Source organism: Corythoichthys intestinalis, chromosome 9 (genome assembly GCF_030265065.1).
Source record: "Corythoichthys intestinalis isolate RoL2023-P3 chromosome 9, ASM3026506v1, whole genome shotgun sequence".
Taxonomy (NCBI): Eukaryota; Metazoa; Chordata; class Actinopteri; order Syngnathiformes; family Syngnathidae; genus Corythoichthys; species Corythoichthys intestinalis.
This window is the reverse complement of record NC_080403.1, coordinates 38,326,255-38,346,760: the sequence shown is the minus strand read 5'-3', so window position 1 is coordinate 38,346,760 and position 20,506 is coordinate 38,326,255. Positions and strand designations below refer to the sequence as shown.

At 39.3% G+C, this 20,506-nt stretch overlaps 1 protein-coding gene across 4 annotated transcripts in view; it reads left to right on the top strand.

Moving 5' to 3' along the window:
- The first annotated feature begins 12,698 nt into the window (after window positions 1-12,698).
- The window catches only part of celf4 (CUGBP, Elav-like family member 4), a 227,122-nt gene continuing 219,314 nt past the window's right edge, over window positions 12,699-20,506 (top strand). For all 4 annotated transcript variants that reach the window (XM_057845934.1, XM_057845933.1, XM_057845935.1 and 1 more), the window contains exon 1: window positions 12,699-13,427. In XM_057845934.1, coding sequence (XP_057701917.1) covers window positions 13,133-13,427 — 295 coding nt within the window. In that variant the 5' untranslated portion in view covers window positions 12,699-13,132. The remainder of the gene's footprint in view (window positions 13,428-20,506) is intronic.

Below are 20,506 nucleotides of genomic sequence, written 5' to 3'. Positions count from 1 at the left end.
CGAACTTATTAAACGTACATTTGAGACAACAACTCTACCGAGGTTCTGGATAAAAGTCATTCTGGAATATCCTGACATCGCTACAAGAACATTGAAAACCTTGCTACAATTTCCAACATCGTATCTTTGTGAAGCTGGCTCCTGTTTAACGACAAGGCGAAGTCGTTAACGGTGAGCGTGGTGTGCAGTTGTGTGCAGCTTACAAGGCAGGATGTATCTGAGGAGAACTTTTCTACAAGTCCTTCCATGATCAAATGTAAGTTAATATTCCTTTCTTTCAAGAAAGTTTGTAGTGTTTACTTTGGAATCGCTGCATTTGCGCATTTTGCGGCTATGTTTAACGTTACGCGCATGCGCAGAACCGCATCGTTGCAATTTTTGATGGGTTGCAAAATTTGTCAGAACACCGGTCCGTGAAAAAAAAAGACCCAAACAACACCGGTCCGTGGTGCAAAAAAAGTTGGGGACCCCTGCACTAGAGGATAGATCTTAAGCCCGAACCCGACTAGGTCGGGCCCAAAATGTTAATTATTTACGTTCGGGTCGGGTCGGGTCGGGCCGGACTTCTCTCTCGCTAACTTTTTTTTAATGAATATATATTAAACTGTATATGTATACTAAACGGTGTATGGATGTTAAACTAAGGAATACTTGTTATAAAAAAATAAATAAATTGGATAATCCCAAAAACATGCATGGTAGGCTGATTGAACACTCTAAATTGTCCGTAGGTATGAGTGTGTGCGTGAATGGTTGTATGTCTCCTTGTGCCCTGCGATTGGCTGGCAACCAGTTCAGGGTGTCCCCTGCCTACTGCCCGTTGTTAGCTGGGATAGGCTCCAGCACCTCCGCGACCCTCGTGAGGAAAAGCGACATAGAAAATGAATGAATGAATGAATGAAAACAGAGAAGGCGCTGTGCATGCCTGTGCACGTGAACGCCGTGGCCCCACCCTCTTTTTAATCTTCCCCTCCTGCCCTGGCGCCCTCCGCGAGTCCGCATCCTGGTATTTCCTTTTCGATATGGAGCAGCTAGAAGTGAAAAACAAACTAAAGAAGGAGGAATTTAAAAGGCAAACATGCACCGGGGATGGGGTATGCAAAGGCTTCAAATTGATTGTTAAACATGCAATACAGAAACCTGTGTTAGCTTCGCTGAATGTAAACTTTTTCAGCATTATTTCGTTGTTTAAATGCATTTATAATGATCATAAAAACATGTAGACTATATAAACATTGACATACACGTTTTTTTTTCTGACAACTCGAAGAGATTAAAATTAATTTCAATTACACTATCCACCTCATAGAGCAGACACACAAATATAAAAGATATAAATATTTATTGAATAGTCATCTTACAGTCTTGCTTAACTGGGAGAATTCGTTACAAAAGACAGGCTTTAATTTGTTATCATTATGCAAAGGCACAAATGTGATCACACAAAACGCAAACACGCATCGCATCTCCGCATTTCCTCCTTCTCCTGAGTCCTCACAAATAAAACATAACATTTCAGGGGGTTTTCGGGCTCGCACCTACAAGTAAAACATAACATTTCGGGTTTTTTCAGGTTCGGGCCTACAAGTTAATTGATCGGGCTCGGGCCGGGTCGGGCTTTAATACCCACGAGCCTGGTCAGGTCTGGCTGGATTTTTTAGGCCCAATCTAACCTGCCTGACCAAGAAAAGCGGAAGGAGTAAGAGTAAGAGACTACGTGATCGTATCGGGACAGCTTTATAAAATACTGTATTTTTTAATTGAAAAAAAATTCACATTGGACTGAGGGCGCGAGGTTTGAAGCATGAAGTAGCGAGGGATCACTATTCTGAGAATGCCTGATCTCATCAACTCTCAAGATATAACAGTTTAGGGAGGGGCTACAAACTGACTTCTGAATGCCCCTTGTATTGGTGATCCATGTTTGACAGGGATGGTAATTTGCTTATATAAAGGCAATTTATAAAATGAATGAATGTGATCAACATTACTGACTGAAACCTCAGGACAACTTAAATAAAAAAGTAAAAATATAGACCACATAAAATGACATAAATGCCACACTTCATCTCTACTCTAGACATTTAGTTTGCCCTGGGGCATACACATATAGTTGAGAACCAGGTGTTGTCACATTCCCTCGTGAGCCCCTATTTCCTCCATGTGGCAATTAATGGCTCCTGGGAGTCAGAAGCTCTGGTCTCAGAATGGCTACCTATCTAGAATGGAGGTGTCACATCACCCTGACAACCAGGTCAAGCCCTTTGAGTATCATCAGTGTGTGCCAACAAAATCGGGAGTCAGAGGTCATCTCACCCTGTGATCTCTCTGTGGGATTGATCCGTTGTAGTGGAAATGGGTTTTTTTGAGCTGCATGATTTAGACAGCAGCCAGACACTTTTTCATTCTTGTCAGACCTGTGTGAGAGGCCACATGGCTCGTGACATGGGACGCACAAAAGAACCGCAGCCTAATTAGGGTAGCTGTCCTTGTTCCCATTTGTGCATGTGTCTCTTTAAGTAACTTGCACTTTTGTTTATGTGCCCTGATGTCTGGGCGATGTGCAGAAAGCCTGTGTTTGTCAAGATGCCTGTGTTTTGTAGGCAGACAGTCAGTGAATGAGAGGAGCTGTCAGCACAGCTGATCTGTACAGCCGGTGCTCGGCACAAGCGGAGACGCCCACCCATGTCAAATGTCACAGCACTAATCTCTTTCCAATGCAGCCCGGCTATAACCGCAGGGGCCAGAGACTGACATAGCTCATTGCTTTGCACGACCAGCTTCCCAGGAAAGTCTTCTATCCCAAACCTACAAGCTTTCCTTAAAGTGCCCAAACATTGGCAATTCTTTAACGGTGCTGGATTTGAAAAACATGTCTGTAGAAAAAGCAATCCCTCCCAAAAAAGACTCATTATAGAATTTAGGATTGTTTTGACAGTTTAGTAATGGCCATATTGTCTTTTAAAAATCCGGAAGCGTGTTATTTACACTAAGGGAATGGTGCTATTCCCAACTGAACTTCACACACTTCATGTTTTTTTTTTTTTTTTTTTTTTTTTTTTTAATCACAGAATTGATTCATTTGAAATGCTTGGGAACAAACGTCTTGACCTTCTTGATTGGTCATTGTTTGTGAAGGAAAAGGAATGGAAACCTTGCTGTTACACGCAGCCGTAGGTGGCGTTGATTCATGCCAGTCAGTTCATATCCTGTTTTATTTTGGTGGGTTCCCTTTTGTTGCTCAGTGTTACCTTTGTCAGTCTTGTCTTGCCTTCCCCTTAATCACCTGAGTTCCCACACCTTTGTATCATTAGCCCTAGCCCTTAAATTCCCCTCTTTTGCCTTGTCTTGTGCCAGTGCGTTTTTCCTTTGATAGAAGCTGTAAGAAGCTAAGACACCATCGTCAGTAAGTTTTGTTCTTGTCATGTTTTGTCCCAAGTCTACATTGCCGAAGATTTTATGTTGTTACTTTGATTGATTTTGTCCCAAGTCTACATTGCCGAAGATTTTATGTTGTTACTTTGGTTTATTTTGAAGCTGGCCTGTGCTACATGCCAGTAAAATAAACTCATTGGAAACTGCGTTCCACCCTTTGTCTCTTGTATTTGAGTCCAGCCGTGTGTGCCCCCCGTGACACTTGCGATTTGGACCGATGAACAGAGTGGGTAAGTGTGCATTTTAATTTTCTTGCTTTTTATGTGCCGGGTTTCATAAACTTGTGCATATCATATACCCATGTCTTTGAAACCTAGTTGGATTAGATTAAAAGTGAGATGCTCTTATGACATTAAAGGCTATTAGGACCCGTGTTGTTAATAACGGCGTTAGGATATAACGGCGTTACTAACGGCGTTACTTTTTTTTTTTTTTTTTGTAGTGAGTAATCTAATTAATTACTTTATCTTGGCACGTTGTTACCGTTACTGAGGTCAGAAAAGGCGTGCGTTATTATGCGTTACTATGTTTGTTGATTGACGCGAGAAAAGAGAGACGGACTTACGGAAACGAGACAGCAGAGCAGGAGTGTGGAGGAGGCAAGGGAGTTGTGACGGCGTTGCAAACGCGATCCTAGGTAGCTCCAATAATAGCTGACTGTAGCAGATAGCCTACAAACTACGCCCACATGATGCTATGGTAGATATCACATATAATACGAACTAGATGCAAATGATAGACACGGCGGCATTATCAACATGTATAAAGAACTAGATGCGCTAGTAAACAGCCGCCATCTTAAAGCAGTAGACTTCTCAGGATGGCTCTGTTGTAGAGAACCTTCCTAGCGAACCTAAGTAACTTTTTATCTAAAATGTTTCTAAACTGGCAAAATCTTGACTTAGAGGCATCTTTAAATGACGAAACTGTATTAAAACTTACAAATGTCGAAAGTAGACAGAAGGGAAGTAATGCAATAACGGGAGCAATTTTAACAACTTTACCGGTTGATTCACAACATTAAATGACTTCCACATATAGCAAAGGTTACTATCTAGTCATCGCAATATCCGCAATACCACTGTGTCTAGTTAAATGTAGGGTAAAAAATTGGGCTAGGTCCAATTGTCTCAAAAACCCTTTAAACTTTACATTGTGTGACATGTTTTTTTTTTTTTTTTTTTTTTGTTATTGTTGTTGTTGTTGTTTTTTTTGTTAAGAAAAAATAAATGAAAATTATCACTAGTTACTTTGTCAAGTAACAAATTATTCTTACATTCAGGTAACTGAGTTACTAACGCAGTTACTTTTGGGGAGAACTAATTTGTAACTGTAATTAACTACTTTTTTAAAGTAAGATTAACAACACTGGTTAGGACCGACATGGACATGGACATCGTCAGATTTGATAGAGAAGCTTGTGCTCGTTCAAGGGAGTGGTGGCTATGTTTTATTCATTGCTGAACTAGTGATTGGACACCATTTTGGGGAACTGCTATATCAGTGTTGATTTGGGTGTGCAACGGTATACTTGCTGCTTGACATGAGTGGCGCTCTGAATAATCGAACAGCACTTTTCAACAACACTCCAAGCTTCTGAAGTTTAGTGTGTAACAAAGTGCATGCATTTCCAACCCACCCTTGGTGAAGAGACCAAGAAGTTACTGAGGCATCTAGTTCATTTCAGATTGCTCCAAAACAGATTGAATTTATTGGGAATTCATGTTACTTTCCTTTTCATGAGAGGAAAATACAGCTTGTTATTTGAAATTTGATATTTTTGATATACCTTTAAATAACAGCCATGACATAAACTGTTGCTTCTTTTATTAAAACATTAGCACAGTGGTTGTGCAATGTAAAACTTAAAAAGTTGGTGAGTGCATGCATTTTTTGTTTGACTTTGTTAGATATTTGTCTTGCTGTACCATGGACAGTCTTGAAATTGACTGCACTTTATTCTCTACATCAGGGGTCGGCCACCCAAAATGTTGAAAGAGTCATATTGGACCCAAAAAAAAAACAAAAAAATAATGTCTAGAGCCGCAAAAAAATAATGTCTAGAGCCGCAAAAAAATAAAAGCCTTATATAAGTCCTATAATGAAGGCGACACATTCTGTAAGTATCTATATTAGCTATATTAGCTTACAATCAAAATGACTGCAAATATACAATACAAATACATTATGTATTTGTAGATTTGTAGTCATGTAGTCAAGCCTTCATGATTAAATGTTTATTTTCCCTGCAGTGCATCCTGTAGAGAATGACCATCACCACGTGACAGCTCTGTTGTACAATGCCACCTCAAGTTTGATTTCAATACAATTTTAATGAATTAGAGGAATATTTGTGTCATGTTTGTCCTACAGAAATCATTTTAAAATCAAAACTATATATTCCCTTCCCCATCTTTTTCCATTTTCAAACATTTTTTAAAACCTCCAGGGAGCCACTAGGGCAGTGTTAAAGAGCCGTGTGCAGCTCTAGAGCCACGGACTGCTGACCCCCACTCTACACCATGCTTATCCAATGCCATTATGTTCTGGAAAAGCATAGATTTGATTACATTTGGATCCCGAGACAGTGGAATCCACATGAGTTAAGTCCAGTGCCATAGATAGCTGAACAGTGAGGGTGTTTTTTTTTTTTTTTCAGAACCATGGACAGACAAATTCATGTGTAGTTCATTCAAGAACCATGGACAGAGGAACATACCTTCTTTATTCCAACACCAAGGATAGAATGTCTTTTCAACATTGAGAGAGAGGCTGTATGTGTTGCTTCCTGGATCCAACAATAGTGCCAATTGTTTACCTGATTCCGCCCCCTTTTCTCATTTAATGCAGGCATATCCTTTTATGGGTATGAAATTATGATAAAAGTCCTAAGTCTTTTTCTTTTTCTTTCGGCTTTTTCCTTCAGGGATTGCCAAAGCGAATCAGTTGACTTCATCTAACCCTGTCCTCTGCAACCTCTGTTCTCACATCAGCTGCCTTCATGTCCACTTTAACTACATCCATAAACCTCCCCTTTGGTCGTCCTCTAGACCTCCTGCCTGGCATATGCAAATCCAGCATCGTTTTGCCAATATGGTCACTATCTCTCCTCTGGACAAGCCCAAACCATCTCAATCTGGCCTCTCTGACTTTCTGTCCAAATCCTCTAACATGTGCTGTCTCTCTGATATGCTCATTCCTGATGTTATCCATCCTGGTCGCTCCCGAAGAGAACCTCAGCATCTTCATCTCTGCCACCTCTAGCTCTGCCTCCTGTCTTTTCCTCAGTGGCGGTCTCCAGATCAAACAATATCGCTGTGGACAACAGTCAATCAGTAAAATATAACAACAGATAACATTTTTTTTTCATAACTACTGGTATGCCTCTGTACTTGAATAGCATGTTTTTAGAGATCAACAAACCTCTTAAGACCAATTCACGTATATATTCCGAATTTGTAAAATGAAAGCTCACACAATCTGTGTAATTCTGTATTGAAAATAAACAAGGTTGTAAAATTTCCCTGTATTTTGTTCAGTATGTGATGCGCTAATAATTTCAGTGAAATTTCATGATTTCAAATGGATTCTACCACCAAACGAAAGCTACATAATGATTAGGCAGTGCGTACATTAAATGAGGTGTGTTCCCATTACGCCACATTGTATGTAAAATATTGCCAATGGGAAGTCAGGCATGAGTGCAGGCCAGTCTGTAGTGCATAGTGAATGGGTAGAGGCCCTGAGGGAAAGCTTGGAGAGCAGAGCACAGTGTCATGCCAAAGAAAGCAAAGTTCCCCCCGCCCCACTGGGCCCGGTCATGCCGTGAAAACGAGATGACATTACCGGGCCATTTAGCTGGCAGAAGAGCAGAAAGAAATAGGTGAGAGAGGCACCTAGTGTATCGCTTTTGTTATATAATGGCTGGCTAATGTGTCATAGAGAAAAAGGAGAAGCCTCATGTTATAAAGAGTAAGAGAGTATCACATATGTACACTTTTCTCATAATTGAACAATGAATCAATGTGTGTGGACTATTTACATTACATTGTGCAATACTGCATAAATATCATTGAGATACATTGCCTCTTCATAGTGAAATGTGGTCCTGTATATGTCACGTTTTTATTCTTGTGAACTGTCACATCGCACAATGTTGCATTTGCTTGAAAACAGAAATTGTACTTATTCAAGTTTCTTTGTCTGATTGCAGATAAAGGTTTTCATTGATTTTTAGATGTGGTGTTATCCAACGCATTGTATTTAGTGAGGAAAAAATACCATGGAGACACGGCTCACAGCAAAGGAGGTAAATATACTGTAATCATTTGACCAAGAACATACTCTGATGTCACTATATACTGTATATTAGTGTGTTATTGAAATGATACGATGACCAGTCAGAGGTGTAGACTGCCTTCCCCCCAGTACAGAATTAACTGTGGAGAGAATGGATGGCCAAAGCAAGGGCGTAGGTTTGGTCTCAACATTGATTAGGGACGCTATAACAGCATAACGTACATGTTCACATTTTGCTGGGGACGGGACATTAATAAGACCAAACAGATTGGGTACATTTCTCAAAAAAAGCTGGTCCCTATGTAGAAATGAAAAAAGTTACAGTAAAATTATTTTCATGGGAGAAAGTAATTTTTCAAAATGGCATGCTTCATATAAAGGAAATTTACAGTGGTTGTGTTTTTGTTCTTTTGGGGGAGGGGGTTTAAAAAAATGTGCATCCGCTGCAAATATATATATATATATTTTTTTTAATGATGTAGAAAATACATTTTAATTTGGGAATAAATGCACAGTTGAATTAACGTTAAAAGTAGAAAAAGTACAGACAGACACGTCTCTAAGCAGCTTTCTACTCGAGTTTTACAGGTTAGCAAGTTCACACAGTTTAATGTTATGCTAACTCTGATGCAGGTCGGACTTTCAGTTGCAAAATTAGTGGTGTGTTCCCCACCTTCACAACATTGACATCTTTTTACATTACTTAAAGTGGCTGCTGCTGGCAGAAAAAAACCTAATATCCCTCCTCTTCAAAGGGGGCGGAGGAGGAGGCATGTCGACATGTATTTCTGTCAGGATTGTTTGAATGTGGTGGTTCTCGTCATCAGCCAATCAAACGTGCGTTTGAGGGGGGGGGGGGAATGGACCAGCACATTCAGTAAGTGAAAAGGGGTAAATGTAAGTCTGAACATAATGTAGGGTCTGTTCGATCCTTACAACTTATGGGAAGACAATCTGAATTACCTATATAACTGAACTTATTATATAATGCAAATAAGGTTGCTTAAAAGTTGGTGCGGACAATTTGAGCATCTTTAAAAGTTGGTGGTGTTATGTCCCTATACCGTCCCTATGCAAACCTCCGCCCTTGGGCTAAAGTAATACTGTAGAACTGTCATTAACCTCAATATATATTGTTACAAAGCTACAATTGTTATAATAATAAATATATCAGGGAGTAAACTCAAAAAAAAAAAAAAAAAAAAGAAACGTGGTTTCACGCAACTGCTTTAAGTAACTGTTAAGTTATGTAGTTAATGAAAAATGCCGAAATGATATAAGTAAGACTTAATAAACTACTTGAACAAGTTAAGCAATTCCTATTCAAACCTTTTAACATGCAAAATGTGTAAGCACCTCATGTTTTCTTACATAGGAGTGTTAATTTTAGATATTAATTGTGATGTTGTTAATGTTCTGGATGAATAGGGAACCCTAGTGCAGAACATGGGCCTAACTGGCAATTGTACCCTACTGTTGCGCTCGCGAGAGGTAACAGAGGGACTTTGCATCCCTTGGGTAAGTACAGAAGTCAGGCTCACTATTATGTGTTTTTTCAACCGAACACACTCCAGCTATTTATAGACAACACTACTTACAGTCGTGGTGTCACTTCACCCACAAGTCTTTGTGGCTGCTTTATTTTCTGACACGTGCATTTGAACTGGGTGTGGCCGATTTAACTCTGCTAGTACATTTAACTCTGCAAGGGGTGTCTGTGTTCAACTCACTTACAGTAATTGACCCCGCGCTTAACACTGTTAGTGTAATAACAACACCCAAATTAACACCAATTAACTCAAAAATAATTTACACTGAAACATCAACTCATTTTGCTATGTATGGCAACCTAAGGGGGACAAAAGTTTGAATTTGTGCAATCATGGTACATATACAGTATATTAAGCAATGTTTTTTCATTAGTGTTTAAATTGACTCTCTTACATGATAAATACATCAATGGGCTCAGTAATTTGTAAAAACACAAACCTAATGTGTATATAAAATGAAAAACACCTATTTAAAATTTTTTATTTTATTTAATCACATTACATACAGTGTTGTTAATCTTACTTTAAAAAAGTAATTAATTACAGTTACAAATTACTTCTCAAAAAAGGTAATTGAGTTAGTAATATAGTTACCTGAATGGATGAGTAATTATTACTTGGCAAAGTAACTGGTGTTACTTGTCATGTTTTGTTTTGTTTTTTTCATTCAAAAAAAAAAAAAAAAAGTCACGTGTATGTGAAATTCAAAGGGTTTTGGGGACAATTGGCCCTAGCCCAATTATTTACCTTAAACCTAACTAGACACAGGGGTATTGCGGATATTGCGATAACAAGAAAGTAACTTTTGCTGTTTGAAAGTCATTATATGTTTTGCATCAACCGTTAAAGTTGTTAAAATTGCTCCTGTTATTGCATTAGTTCCCTTCTGTCTACTTTCGACATGTGTAAATTTTAAAACAGTTTCATCATTTAAAGATAGATTCAAGTCAATATTTTGCCGATTTAGGAGTATGGTAGATTAAAAGTTACTTAGGTTCGCTAGGAAGGTTCTCTACTACAGAGCCTTACTGAGAAGTTTACTGCTTTAAGATGGTGGCTGTTTACCGTAGCATCATGTGGGCGTAGCTTGTAGGCTATTGGCTACAGTCAGGTATTATTGGGGCCACCTAGCATCGTGTTTGCAACGGCGTCACAACTCCCTTCCCTCCTCCCCACTCCTGCTCTGCGCCCTCCGTGAGTCCGTGTCTCTCAGACTTTTCTTGCATCCTTCAACCAACGTGGTAATGCATAGTAACGCATACTTTTACATCCTCAGTAACGGTAACGGCGTTGCCAAGATGAGAAATGTAATTATGTTACTCATGACTGAAAAAAAAAATTACGTCGTTAGAAACGCCGTTATACTCTAACACCGTTGTTAACAACACTGGTTACATATATATTAAGCAATGCTTTTTCATAAGTGTTTTAATTGACTCTCTTACATAATTAATACAACAATGGATTCAGTTGTGTGTAAAAACACAAAGTTAATGTGTATATACAATAAAAAACAAATTTAATAGTTAAAATCACACACGTACTGTATTTTTCAGACAATAAGTCGCAATTTTTTTCATAGTTTGGCCGGGGGTGCGAACTCTACTCTGGAGCGACTTGCGTGTGTAATTATTGACACATTATTATTTCATTTCACATGTTATTTTGGTGTTTTGGGGTGACACTGATGGTTTGGTAAACTTGTTAGCATGTTCTTTATGCCATAGTTATCTGAATAACTCTTAACAGCTGTGTTACGTTAACATACCAACCACGTTCGCATTTCATTGTTCATGCATCATGTAACATTATCATACTGTACACTTATTCACCATGTTGTTCTCTATTTTATTTTTATTTTAAATTGCCATTCAAGATGACATATCTGTTCTATGAGTTGGATTTTATCAAGTAAATTCCAGCCCCGAAATGCAGCTTATACTCAGGTGCGACTTAGATATGTTGTTTTTCCTCTTCGTTGGGCAATTTATGGCTGGTGCGACTTATATACGGTATATATTTAGCTATGCTTATTCCTAAGTGTTTTAACTGACTCTCTTACATGATAAATACAACAATGGATTCAGTAATGTGTAGGAACACAAAACTAATGTGCATATACAATGAAAAACACCTATTTAAAAGTTAGAAAAGTGCATGTGAACTTTTTTTAGTGTACACTAGCCATATGATTATCACCGCTTTCTCAATTGATTGGACTGATTTTGAAGGAAAGCTGTTTTTATCTGCATTAATGCTACATTTTGTTTGGCTATCTATGTCAGACAGATATTAATTGAAAATATATGACGGTTATTGTGGTTGTAGTTTGCAATGGTGTAGAACTGCAGATAATTTTTTTAGTGGCAGTATTTAGAGTCACACCTGTATGATATGCAGGTCTACACAACTGCACACTGTAATTAAACAATGCATTGTTACAGCATATTTTTTATGAAGCCCTCATATTGTGCAGGGTGTTATGTTATCGTCTGTCATTCTATGTCGGTTAGTTTTCTTTAAACAGCTACAGTATTTAAGAATGGATTTCTTTTTAACTCTAGTAGGTTTGACTATGCATTTTCTCATCCACTGGTACTTGATTGTCAACATTTTAAACTTGACTAATTTTCATAGTAGTCTAAACGATGATGATGAAAATTGTTGATGAAAACGACCGTGATGATCACAGTAAAATATAAGCAAAAATGCCATTGTTGAAAGTGAATAGTGTTTCTTTCAATATTCCGACCCACCCTTCTGTGCCCCCTCTGAACGCCACTCGGCGGTGCTCACAGACTTTCCCTTTCTGGGAGCACATGCATCCCGAGCACAAGGTTTCAGTGATAACACATTAAACTTACATAGTGATGTTTCCAAGCTCATCAATTGTGAACAAAGTCTGGGAAAGTTTAGAAGTATGAAAAAGAAAACCATCAATATAAAACAATTTTGTGGACTGTAACATATAGGCTTTTCCGTTCAGCACCGCGGAGCTGTCCGGACTCGACGTAAGTAGATAGATGCACGTGGTCAAACGAGATTTAAAACACAAGCAAATCGCTTGAGACCTTTCAAATTGTCCATCGAATTTAACATAACATTTTTTGACGTGGTATTAATGAACACGCTATATTCTTGTGATTGTGCTGTATTTCTCTGGCTGCGCGGGAGCACAAAGGACCGTTTTTCTCTTTATTTCTCTATTTATAGCCCCTCTCCCCTCAGTGGAGTGTACCATTTGGTCTCCCCGTAAGAAAATAGGGGGGAAATGGAAATGCTGTCTCTCACATCAGCCAAGATCTCAGTGAGTTTTATACTGAAACCTCCCCACCTAAGTAGCAGAGGTTGAGTCAGTCCCGCTCGTTTAAACCGAGAAGACACCCATAGCGACTCAAATGCAAAAAAATAAAAGGGTGCCAAGAAGCTGGGATGAGGGAACGTGGGTGTAAATAGGCAGTGAACACGCTCTCTCTCTTTCCCTCCCTCTCTTCTCTACCTCCCCCTCTCTATCTAGCTCTCTCTCTCTCTAAACTCCCTTCTCTCTCTGTTTCTTCTCTTTTATTATATCAATGAACGACTTTCAGAGTAGGACTTAACATAAGGAACCAAAAGCCTCCGTCGGGACCAAAGCGGCATCACGTTTCTGATATGCGACTTGGCCGCACGCTACATGTGTTTTCACATCAATGTAAATATTGGTTTTAGGACGAGAACCCAATCAGCTCTGGCGCGGCTCAAAATTTGACCAAGACTCGCACTTTGCCTTTTGATTTGCCACTACCACCACCATCGCCGTCTGCTGCTGTTGCAAGCAACCCTCAAGTCGCTGGCCGGTCCGAAAGAAGATGGCAACTTTGACCAACGGGCAGGTGGACGCCGCGGTGCACGGTGTCGGTGCACATGTCGGGGTCGGGGTGGTCTCCGCCAGCACCAACGGGCTAGTGAACGGATTAAGCCACAATCACAGCCCGGCGGGCTGTCCGGCCACCATCCCCATGAAAGATCACGATGCCATCAAACTCTTCATCGGTCAGATCCCTCGCAACCTGGACGAGAAGGACCTGCGACCCCTCTTCGAGGAGTTTGGCAAGATCTACGAGCTCACGGTGCTCAAGGACCGCTTCACGGGCATGCACAAAGGTGGGTGATGCTCCTATGGACCCGTTGGTTTGTCATCTGTCACACATTTTGGGGCGCCACTGACAGAATGACGTGCCAAATAAAGCCACAATGACTTGTCGTTGCTGTACTTCAGCGAATCTTCAATCCTTGGCTTTCTAAGCAAATATATGTCAGCGTAAATAGTGTCACAAAAGCGGAGTCACGACAGCGTGGATGCGTGCCGGCTGCTGTTAGAGGTTGTGTTCATTGTCCGGCTGTTGTAAACTTGCTTTCATTCACTTCACTAAATCTAGCCCATTAAACTCACGTTTTCATGTTGCAAATAGCTGGAGGCTGTTTTTGATTGCCTGCAGCACTATGTTGTGTGTGAGTGTGTGCGTGCGCTCAATGTGGGTCCTCGTGTGCAACTAAAGTAGGTCCATAATTAGCTGTTTGCTGTACACTTTAAAAATAATAATAATAGTAATAATAATAAAAATAATAGTAATAATAATAAATAAATAAATAAAGACACATCTGATACAATTAAAAACTGAATGGATTCACTTAACAACGGTGGCTATTAATTAAGATGGTTTAACTTAATGGCTCATTAAATGATGTCAAATGTATCCAACTGGTTAGACATGGCCTTTAAGATGTAATATTAATGGCCGCCTTTGTTTAGATGCAACAGGAATGATGGTTCCTCCCACTTGCACTTTATTTTCTTCTCTCTTGGGAAGGCAAATCACCATTTAATGAGAGGTCAGTAATTGATCCACTGTACCTGCAGGACATCTCCCAGTGGAGCAAAGTGCATTAGGAAAGAACATCACTTTTCTTAAAGCTGGTTTAAAATTGCCTTGTAAACATTGTTTTACATCCTGAAGTGTTTAGCAAATTAATACATTCAAAATATTTCTGAGGGTCTGTATGCATTGGAGAACAAAGAGACACGGGAGGACATTGTGCGTTGGGGGATATATTTTATTAATGGCACAGCTGTATAGACCCCCTTGTCGGACAGTTAATCACCAGTGGCCCCAGAACTATAGGATTGGCTCAGCAGCTGATTCTAAGAAGTGTCTCCTCACTCCGATATACAGCCATGCTTCTCACTTTCATTAGCGAGTCCCCGCTGCGCTCATATTTTAACTAGCTGGAGGCACTAGCTACTGCTTGACTCACTCACATTCCCCACACAGGCCTGACATCTTAAAGTCACATTTTATATGAGAAGTATTCCAAATCAGCAGAGAGAAAGTACAACTGTCACAAATAAGTGACTCAACGATTGACAGCAAACAAGACCTGAATAATTTTTTTAATGTATTTTATAGCTCTTTGTTTTCTTATCATAAAGTCTTCTACGCGTATATTCCTAATATACTATTTACGTTTGTTCAATTGTACTGTGAAATGTTTTTGTAGATTGCATGGAAATGAAGTTTCCCATTTCCATTTGGTATTTTGGTATTATCATGCTGTCCAAGCCTCTTACCAAAAGTTTGTGCCCTTAAAACACTCAACTATTTTGTTTTAAATCTAATCTGTTCTATTCGTTATTCATCTTTCGTCTTGAGTGTATATACTGTATATTATATACAGTATGAAGCAGAAACTAGATGCATTTGGTGTGCTTCCACTTTGTTCATCCTTTTTCATAAAAAAAAAAAAAAAAAAAAAAGAGGAAAGACTACTTAGTGGTGTCATCACTAACGATGTAGTGCCACACATTGGGATCCTGTTGGCCCCATTTAACTTAACAAGCAGGCACTTTTACAAAGAAATAAGCTCTGTTTCAGCTCACTGATCCAGAGCTTTTTTTCCCTGCTACTGCAGGTAATAAATGTTGCTTATCCTGTTCTACAGTATCAACAAGCCTAAAGAAGCAGCCTTCCCTATGGTAATGCTACCGCTGAAGAAAAAGACCCCTATTATAGCCATTGTCAGCTGTGCCTGTGATACTATTGCCATAACCCTCCCCATAATGACTCCATGTATCACTGGTAATCTAGTCTTTAGGATTCTGTCCCCTTGGAACAGAGGGCTGAGAGAAGGAGGGGTGTGGGGGACAGAGGTCTGCAGAGTCTGGGAGTCGGCGCTGGGACGCCAGTGCAGGCCTACATTCTCTCAATGATTTTATTTCTCTCCCCTCTGCGACCGAGCCATGCTAATAGAGGCCATTTATAATGGTCACCGGCTGCTGCTGCTGCTTCTCCTGCTGCTGCAGCTACCAAGCGCAGCGGGCTGGGAAACACAGTTAGCACGCAGAGGGAGCTTCCAAAGCGTATGCCTCTCTTTGGAAACGAAATGTATTCAACAAGAGAATATGGGGATGTAATTACAACCACCATTCAATCGGATTTTGTGTAAAAATCTCCAATTGATTTGCTGTGATGTCGGCAAAGCGTTGCATTAGTAAAGTCTTGTTGTATCCCGTCACAAACACAACAATCTGCAACTATTAGTTTCTATCTTTGACTGATTGTTTCTAATTTAATGTTTGTTATTGAGCCATAGCAGTAAATGGATGAATAACTGCTGTTTCACGAGCTCATTCGATTGGATTTGCAAAGCTATAGAAGCTAAAGGCTGTTAAGACTTCATTAAATTTGGGGTTATCCACTCAGTGTCGACCTACTGCGTGATGTAAACAAAGTGTCACAGTTTGTTCGCTCAGAAAAAAAAAGTCTCTTACTCAAAGAGTAAAACTGAAAGATAATATCCGCATTTCATGAACTAGGAATACTGCAAATGCATTGTTATAGAAGGCTCCTACAATCATTGCTGATCATAAAGGGAATTGCATATGTACAAATACATATGCCATGTTTTTATATTTTACCCTCTTTAACCCAAATATATCAGAGAAGAAAGCTCAGAACATATTATTAGGCATATCGTGTTTGGTAAGACCAGGAAGTCACGATGCCAAAAACATGAAAGACTCATGCTGTGTTTTATTGCAGGCAATTAGATGTTACAGGCTACCATTAGAGAAGTACCATCTGCAGAAAGGAGGATAAAACCAAATTTGCCTTCGAACAAAAAGTGAGGGTGTGTGTTTGTGTGTGTTTGTGTGAGTGTTTGTCCTGCAGGTCTACGTTAATGCAGCATGCGTTCCGGACGAAAAATTTCACTCCAGTTGCATCATCCTCTCTGTGGGATCCTTTTCTATCTCCTCTTGCATTAGCTTTGAGATCTTTGTGTGTGTTTGGTGGTGGGGCTGGTGGGGGTGCAGGGACTCCTCCCATAATACTACACTCAGCTTCTCTTTCAATGCATGCTCAGACTCCACATTGTGCCCTGTTTCTCTCAAGATGCATCTCTATCGATTTGGGGTGTTTTTGTAGGGAGGACTGCAACATGTGTCACAGAGGTCGTCGCTACTTACAAAAGTACACTTAACCAGCAGCGCCACCCTGCTTTCACTAGGCACACCGTGGAACAGTTTACAAGTGTCAGAAGGGTTAAAAAGGCTGGGACCATAACAGAAATATTTCTAACTCATTTGTAAAGAGGAGACGTATCTCAGGTGTCCAAGCTGGTTGTGGTGAGATAGCCGAGCAGAGAGTCACTTATGTCAATTCAGCAGTTGAAGGGGAAGACAAGTATTAGTATGCAAACAGCAGAAATGGAGACATGAAACTTGCCAGGTAACAGTAACCTTCCTATATCTGTGACCTCCGGTGCTCACTCATTAAAACCACTGAACTTAACATACTTTACACAATCGAGATAATGCAAAGTGATGACAGAGCTCAGAAAAGAAAATACCAAATACAGCGGTACTTCTACTTAAGAATGTCTCTACATATAGAATTTTCAGGTTAAGACACGCCTCAATGGGAAAATATTGCTACTTGTTAAGGAAGAAATTTCAGGATACAAAAGGCAAAAATACAGTATGGGTCGTTCTCGCAGCTCCCAGAGTTGACTAAACGTACCATACTTATAGCTGCTACGCCTAGCATTCCTGGCATGCAATTGGCAAAGACGGACCTCCACTGTATGTGTGTGTTTTTCCCAGCGTCCTCTTCATTCGCCCCTCGTGATCCGACAGCTTTACATGAGGATATTAACTTTGATTCTTTATTCTATTCTTGGTGTTTTACATTATGCACAACTCAGATTTTGTGTTTATTGTGCAATAATCTAATTGTAACATGTATTTTTTACGTTCATTTTTTTAATGCATTTTCATGCATTATAAAAGATTTATGTCTGAATTTTGGGGGGCTTGGAATGGATTAGAGCATTTTATTGGGGGGAAGAAAAAAAAAGAAACTTCTCTAGTTACAGAATTTAAGTTAGGAAACTACATCCAGAACCAGTTAATTTCATACAAAGAGGTACAACTGTACTGCATACGTGTTAGAATAAAATTGAACGAAAACTTTCACCAAGTTTGACAAATTTCATATTCTCTGCAGCTGTCAAAACTGCCGTTTTGTGCTTGGAATAGAATCACTGTATATATATATATATATATATATATATATATATATATATATATATATATATATATATATATATATATATATATATATATATATTAGGGCTGAACAATATTGGAAAAAAAACTTACATTGCAACTTTTTGGGGGTTTGCGATATATATTGCAATATTAAAACTAGAAGAATTTTCACCAGATGAGATGAATAGCCCCGTTTAGGAAGACTTTGGTTTCCCCCTTGTTTTTCTCATTTATCCTTGATATTCTTATTTTTGTTTCTTTATTTTATATTGTTTTAAACAATTTATCATATTCTTCAATATAAAAATAATTTTTAAAAAATCTTTGTTTCTGTAACTTTTTTATTGTTGCATTATTGATTAAAGGTGCTTCAATTTACTTTAATTATATTTATTTATTTATTTATTATTCTTTTATTTAAGAAGGGGCGGCCGTGGCGCAGTTGGTATCTGGAGTTGTCCTTGGACCAAAGGGTCAGTGCTTCGATTCCCGGCTACGACTACCCACTGTCGAAGTGCCCTCGGGCAAGGCACTGTACCCTGATTTGCCTCCAATGGGTTGACAGCGCCTTTCATGGCAGCAGCCCCATTGGTGTGTGAATGGGTAAACGTGTGCTACTGTAAAGCGCTTTGGGCATGGTAACCATGCAGATAAATACGCTATATAAGTACTGTCCATAAGAACTGAAAGTGCAAAAAATTGCAAAACCGCGCTATATGACTGTATTCATATAATACCGTTTAATCCATGCTGTGGACGATCAAGATTGCTGTGTATAAAAGGGATACAGCCATTTCTCTGCACACTTTTTGTTTTTATAAAGCAAACCAAAAGTTTACGTGTTCTAAAAATGATGATAATAATCAAACATCCTGCGATAGGACTATTGCGCATGCACACATCTTGATGGCAATATTCAAACGATATATTGTGCAGGCCTAATATATATTTAATCAAAATACATCCTGCAGTTTTTGTATTAATATAATACAGTCACTGTCATCTATTGTCGATGGATGTGCAAAGCTAAACTGTTGCGGTCTGGTGATGTAGGAGCATCTTCATCTACTAAGGTAGTTAGTCCCAGGCCCACTTTTTTCTAGAACAAAAATTAAAAAAAAATAACAATCATGCCAAAATGTAATGGTTTCTTCCTTGAACTATGTGCTCCTGATTCAAATAGTATGCATGTAGAGTTTGTTTCAAATCGTTAATTTGTGTATAATTTAGTAAACAAGTGTTTTTGTTTTCCATTGTGAAAAAGTGTATGAGGGGCCGTTTACATGTGACTCTCCGAGAATACGAAAAATTTCAAATTTGCATTTGCATTTACGTCTCCATTCGAACAATGTCGCAATTCTGCATGAAAACAATGTAGTATTCATGCCAGGACCTAGGGGGCAGTGTAGATTTACAGGGCGACAGAGAATGATGCACTTTGATCCCACGAAGCTCCCTCAGCCCGGAAAAAAATATGTCCGCCCACACGAAGTAATGTCATTTTTCTTTTGTTCAAAAAGGCACAAAAATGGAAACATTCAACATATTTAATTTAAAAATATTATTAGAACAGTAAATTAAAGCCGACATTCCGCCATATTTGCTGTTTTTAGTGTTTAGTAGCACCGCTGTGCACGGCCAATATGACGTGTACGAGTGCTGACGTTATCGGCACGGTCTCGCGTCGCGGGAGCCTTTGATATGCCTGCCGAGGAAGCCCCCCTCAATCCCCCGCAATCGGATTCTTCCACTTTGGAGGCAGGATTCAGAATTTCATCTGCACCTTCCGTGTTCGCCTTCGTCTTCCTATTCCACCATATGCACGCGAGGCCACTCCGCAACACAGTCATTGCGTCTTCGTGTCGCAGAGTCACCATGTAAACTGTCCCTGTATAAGATACTGTAATAGCTACCCAGAATAGACGTTTTGGGGCTACCTTTCGTTAGTATACTTACCATATTATACGCTGGTATAGTAGTTATTTGATGTTAGACTGCCCAAATCGGTCCGTAGAGATATTTCAACGCAAAAAAATAACATCACAAAATCCCCTTTCACATATGCCTAATCACCGTTAAAACCGCGGGATTTAAACGGGCAGCCCTTGTATGTGAAAGCAATTTCCCGGGTCGACTGGCACGTCATGTTAATGTTCGTTGATCATTTATTTTGCACGACGCCAAGGCATTTATCATTAGAACTACATTTCTTGTAGGTTACAGTGATGTTGTTTCAATGTTGTAATAAGCTGACATTATCTCAATATTCTAACACACATTAACTTAATTCAAATTTCCAACCACCCTAGGGTAAACTGACAGAATTATGCAACTTGGTGTAAACTAATGTTACCTCGTTTCATTTCAAGTTTAAAGATTTAGCTATTGTTACCTTACAGTAGTAGGCCAGTATAAAGACTTAGTGTTCCCATGTTGATGCATTGTAAAGTGTGGCTGTAAGAGGACTCAATTTCAGAATTACATTATCGTTGGAACCCACTTAATTTACCCACAGAAAACATTTAATGTTAACAGTTCAGAGATCACTCAGTGTCCGAGTGTATACTTGTGCATTAGTGTGTACTTAATGTCTCTACTTGGCAAAGGCACAGGTCTCAGTGGATGGCGGTTCTGA